Source organism: Belonocnema kinseyi, chromosome 9, assembly GCF_010883055.1.
Source record: "Belonocnema kinseyi isolate 2016_QV_RU_SX_M_011 chromosome 9, B_treatae_v1, whole genome shotgun sequence".
Taxonomy (NCBI): Eukaryota; Metazoa; Arthropoda; class Insecta; order Hymenoptera; family Cynipidae; genus Belonocnema; species Belonocnema kinseyi.
In genome coordinates, this window is record NC_046665.1 from 49840581 (window position 1) to 49846556 (window position 5976).

Sequence of the window (5976 nt, forward strand, 5' to 3'; positions counted from 1 at the left end):
ACTACACTCCTGAGTCAAAGCAACAAGCAAAACAGTGGGTTCCACCGGGCCAAAGTGCTCCGAAGCGTCCAAAAACGCAACAATGGGTCGGAAAGGTTATGGCCTCCGTATTTTGGGATACACATGGTATAATATTCGTGGACTATCTTGAAAAAGGTAAAACCATAATCGGAGCAAACTATTCATCATTATTGGACCGATTGAAAATCGAAATCGCCGAAAAATGACCGCATTTGAAGAAGAAAAAACCGCTTTATCATCACGACAATGCGCCTGTTCGTTTATGCTTAGTTGCACAAGCAAAATTGCATGAAATCGGCTTCGAATTGGTTCCTCAGCCACCGTATTCACCACACCTGGCCCCCAGCGACTATTAATTGTTCCCCAACCTGAAGAGATGGCTCACCGGTAAGCGTTTTTACTCAAATGAGGAGCTCATAGCTGAAACTGAGGCGTATTTTGGAGACCTTCCGATCGAGTACTTTCATTTTCAGAGACTTATCAGACTGCCTAGTATGTATCTATGCTAAGCCTATCTATAAATTATTTTTACTAAGTGGGAATTATTTAAAAAAAATAGTTATTCACGTTTTAAAAAAATGAATGATGAAAATAAATTTTTCATAATTGGCACTGTTTAGCTAATTGAAATCCAAAGTTTAAACAAATTAATATGACCGATATTTTTTTAGGGACAGGTTCAATTTATTCTAGAAGCAACTAAGAATGCCTCTCCGAAAGAATAAGCTTAATTTTGGTTTAAGAAATCGAATAAGAACGTCTTTCTGATGACTTTTTGCTATGATACTTCTGTTGCTTATTAAAAAATTTATATAATTAATAATGCGTTCCAATGTAGAAAATTCAATTTTTTTTCAGGAATATTATTGAAGTAAATTCTTCGCAGATATTCTTAATTGATAACGTAAAAAAGTAAGCCGATTTGTTGTAAAATAGCCTAACTCGGAAATTATTTATAAAAATTCTTCATATAAATAATAAGACTTGCAAATATGCAATTTATTGTAGCAAAACGTTATGGAGAAGACATTCTTAGTTGATTTCGTAAAAATTGTGCCTATTCGTTGAAAAATAGCCGAAATCTGTATGTTTGCGTGGAAATTGTTTAAATAAACTATTAATTCTTATACGTATATTATAACGAAGAGTCTTCGAAAAGACATTCTTAGTTGATACTGTAAAAAATTGAGTTTCGAATTGTTTGAATAAATAATATTTTTTGTAAATTTACGAAGTATCGTAACGAAGAGGAGTTATCGGTAAGACATTCTTAGTTGATTTGGTGAAAAATTGAGTCTCTTCGTTAAAAAGTAACCAAAATCTGATTTTTTTGGTTAAAATTGTTTTAAAAAATTATTTATTATTTTAAATTTCCAAATTATTATTGCAAAATTTATCAAAAAGACATTCTTAGTTGAATCCGTAAAAAATTGAGCCTTTTCATTGAAAAACAGCCAAACTTTAATATTGTTTATACAAATTATTTAAATAATTGAAAATTCATTAAATACTTAGTAATTCAAAATAATTTTCAGTGTATAAATGAGAAGATATCAGAAAGACATTTTTGGTTTATTTTGTATAAGAACTCAGCCTATTAGTTAAAATATAGACAAAGTCTAAATTCGTGTATAAAAATTTGTTTAAAGAGATGATAATTTTGATAAATTTATAAAGAATATTTGCGAAAAGTTATCGGTAAAATATTCTCAGTCGATTTATAAAAAATCGAGTGTATTTGTTGAAAAATATTAAAAAAGGAATTTCTTTGTGAAAATTTTTTAAATAAATTATTGATCCTTATTCTGATTCTCTGTTCTTTTAAATTTCTGAAGTGTTATAGTGAAAAATCTTCAGAAAGACATTCGAAAAGACATTCCAAATTGTGCATTTCTTATAAAAATTGTTTAATCAATTGCCAAATAGCATCCATTTTAACTTAATCGTCATGAAACATTAACTTCTGTTACATTTTGTACAAAAACGCGGGATTTGAATGAGTTAAACATTGCCAATCTTGAAAAATAGATTTTCTTTACTAACTTGATTATAGCGTAATAGATTATTCTTTTAAATTATTTTTATCCACAGGAAATTATTTCTAGAAATTTAAAAAGCTTTCAATTAGAAAATAATCTTTCAATCAAATGAATAGTTTCGGCTAAAATTTGATTTGTTCAGAGATACCTTTTTTTGCTCAAAATGAAGCTCTTTGCATTCAGAATGAATATAAAAAATCAAATTGGTATGTTATTGTTTTTTTTTCTTTTTGATGTGACTGGCTAAAAAATATGAAAATAAGGAAAATTTGGTTATTTAGACCAATATGATAGAAGCTCTTTTTCCGACTTTGTCGCTAATATCTCAAATTAAAGCTATTGGCATTTAGAATTGAGATAAAAAATGAAATTTTCTATCTCAAAGTTTTCAATTTCTTATAGCTGTAGTTAAAAAATTAGAAAATTGAGCAGTTTGATTATTTAGATCCCAATACTGGAATCTTTCTTTAAGTGCAATTTTTTGAGGATAGCTGAAATTTTATGGTATGTAGGATTGGCATGAAAAATCAAATTTTCTAAGTAGATTTTCGATTTTTAAGAAAAAAAATTCTCAAAATTATTTAATTTCAATCAATTTTAACATCGAAACACTACAAATTGATCGATTTGAACCTTTTTTATAGTTTCAACACTTTTTAAATTAGAAGTTAAATTATTGTTATTTTTGTTTTTTGAATTATTAATAATCGTTCAACTATTATTTATGTATTCAAAATTAAACACTTTCACTTGAAAATGAAATTCAAGGTTTTATATTTCAAATAAGTCAGTTTTGAATATTTGATATATAATTGTTCATTTTAAATAAACAGTCAAATATTGCTGAAAATTAAAAACTTCTTTTTGTTTTTAATTTGAAAAATTCAACTTGAATGGATGAGAAATGGAATATTTTACAATGAAGCAAAAATTTAAATGAGATAAAAGTGTTTAAATATCATAATTATAATAATTAAAAATAGTTTATGAGGTTTACTTTGGACGTTTAAATTCTGTTTATCTTCTAAGGCTTTCGAATTACGACAGTTGAATTTTCAAATTTGAAATCTGCAGATTATTTTATTTTGAACATATTCACAATCGTCTTGTAAAATTAGTTATTGTTCAATTATTAAACTCGAACTCCAGTTTGATTTTGTAAATCATAAATTAATTTTAATTTACAGTCAAGTGTTTGCATTTTTTTATGATAATCTGTAAAATTTTGAGTCAAAAAATAAATCTAATAATGTTTATTATTCTTATTTTTTTAATTAATTGAAAATTAAAACATTTAATTCTTCATTTTCTAGCGTATTCGAGCAAGTAGTCGTGTACTGTGATACCTTCATAAGCCTAATACCTCTGAGTTTTGTGCTAGGATTTTATGTCGCTCATGTCGCAGCTCGATGGTGGGAACAATATATAGCTATTCCATGGCCAGATAAGTAAGTATCTTTTCAACGATTTATTTTTAGTTCTTAAATTATTATTAAAACAAAGTTACCTGAAAGAAAAAGTCGAGAAATTCCTGAAGACTGCATGTCTTACCGATAAAGCCTTGTTCTACTTCGACGTCGGGTTGATGTCAGTGGTTACGGTATGTTCTTGTAAAACATATTATTTAGATGTTTTAAATACATTTAAAAAAAGGTTTGAAACGAAAGTCATGAGAACAGATTTATAAAAAGCGTGTACTACCAGGACATTTCTTTTCCACTGATTAATTTGATCCGAAACATAATTAAATTTTTGGCCTATCAAACTTTTTTACAAGTTTTGTCTTGTTTGTTTTGACCAAACAAATAAGTAAATTTAATATGATTATAAAAAGCCTAGGAATAGAAAAGTGGAAATTTTCATTAAAATGTCTTAACATTGCACTCCTTTTCTACTTGCTGTCCTGATTCGAGATTTATGTGGTCTCAGCCCAAGTCGTTATTGCATTTACTTTCTTAAATTAAATTGCATTTATTAGTGATTAGTATAGTTAAAGTAGAAAAATTATGTTCTTGTTAAACACACTACGAATTTTTTAAAAATCTAAGTGTATTATAAACAACTTTCGGTTTAAAAATACTCTTATCATTGTCCCCCCCCCCCCCTTGATCCTTCATATTGAATTGTCTTAATAAGGTTAAAAATCAGTTTTACTGAATTGTTTGGAATTTTAAATTTGTTATTTAAGAGTGATGCACTTAGTGGCTTTGTACATAACCGGAAACGATGAATACGGACGAATGCTTCGAAGAGCTCTTATGCGTTATCTCAACCTCTCGCTGATTTTGGTTTTGAGATCTATCAGTTCTGCTGTGAAGAGAAGATTTCCTACTCTAGATCACGTTGTCGATTCAGGTACTCTTTTTTCAATTTGAATATTATATAATAAACAATTTAACATTTTTACTACAAATGCACGAGACTCAATACAAGACAAGAAAATACAAGACGAGAAAAAACAAATCGAAATGAGATGGAATACGAAATGAGACGAGACACGATACTAGACGAGAAAAGACTCAAGAGGAGACAAGAACCACGAGGAGGCAAGATTCGAGACTAGACGAGAAAAGATACTAAGAGACAAGACAAGACAAGACTAGACGAAGCAAGTCAATACGAGACGGGATACGAGATGAGACGATACGCGATATGAAACGAGAACAGAAACGCGACGAGACAAAACACATAGCGAGACGAGACTAGAGACGAGACAAGATCGAGACAAAAATCAAGGCGAGACGAGATGAGACAAGACTCGAGACGTGATGAGATCAAGATTAGATAATATGAGAGGTAAAGTGGGTAGTTAATGCAGAATATGACATCACACATGGAAAATATAAATGTGAATAACAATTTTTTGAAATGCTTGGAAAAAATTAAATTAAATGTATTAAATTTAAATATAAATTTAATCTCTTTATAATGAAAAATCTTTTGTTAGTTGAAAATGCATCTCTTTTGATATAAATTTTATCTTTTTGGTTGGTAATCCAACTACTTGGTTGAAAGTTGAACTTCTGTATGAAAAATTAATTTTTTAAAGATTCATTATTTTAGTTAAAAATTTACATATATTGTTAGAAATTTAACTATAATTATTGAAATGTTTATTATTATTGTCGAAAATTCGCCCTTTTCGGTGGAATTCAACTTTCTTGTTAAAAAAAATATATTTTTTTTGGTTGAATTTAACTTTTTTTTATATATAATTACAATATTTCATGGTTTAAATATCATCTATTACATTTATGTGGCGAATTACTTTTTTGTCAAATTCGAATGTTTTTTATTTAAAATGTGAATCTTTTTTATTTAAATATATATTTTTCATTGAGAATTATCTTTTTTGATAGAAAATCCAACTATTCTCTTGACAATTTTAATATTCAGTTAAAAAGTCACCTTTTTCTGACAAAAATTAACGGGTTTGTTAAATATTTGCCTTTTTGGATAGAAAATTCGTCCCAGTAAATTGAAAGTTCATATTTTTTCGCTGGAAAAATTATGGTTGAAACTTGTAGAAAATTCTTCTTTTTTGCCTAAAAATACATTAGTTTGGTTGAAAATTCGTCATATCGGGTTGAAAATTCTATTATTTTTGTAGAAAATTCAAGCATTTGTTTGAAAATTAATATTTTTTGGGTTAAAACATTGAACTATTTTCTATAGAATTCGCCATTTTATGGTTTAAAGATTCAAAAATCTAGTTGGAATTATTTTTCTGTGTATACTAAAAAATTTCCCGTAGCTGGAAATTCATCTTGTTGGTTTATAAACTCATATCTTTTGGTGGAAATGGCGATTTTCTGGTTAAGGGCATGTGACACAGCTAAATACCTATATTACCGACCTCACTTTTTCAGTTCACTGAATGTTTTTTTAAACCTAAGAACTTTTTTTATAAATAAAA

At 28.0% G+C, this 5976-nt stretch overlaps 1 protein-coding gene across 2 annotated transcripts in view; it reads left to right on the forward strand.

The window, feature by feature from the left end:
* The window catches only part of LOC117180332 (bestrophin-4-like), a 59502-nt gene that overhangs the window by 37686 nt on the left and 15840 nt on the right, over positions 1-5976 (forward strand). For both annotated transcript variants that reach the window (XM_033372773.1, XM_033372774.1), the window contains 2 exons: positions 3374-3508; positions 4249-4415. In XM_033372773.1, the coding sequence (XP_033228664.1) occupies positions 3374-3508; positions 4249-4415 (302 nt within the window). The remainder of the gene's footprint in view (positions 1-3373; positions 3509-4248; positions 4416-5976) is intronic.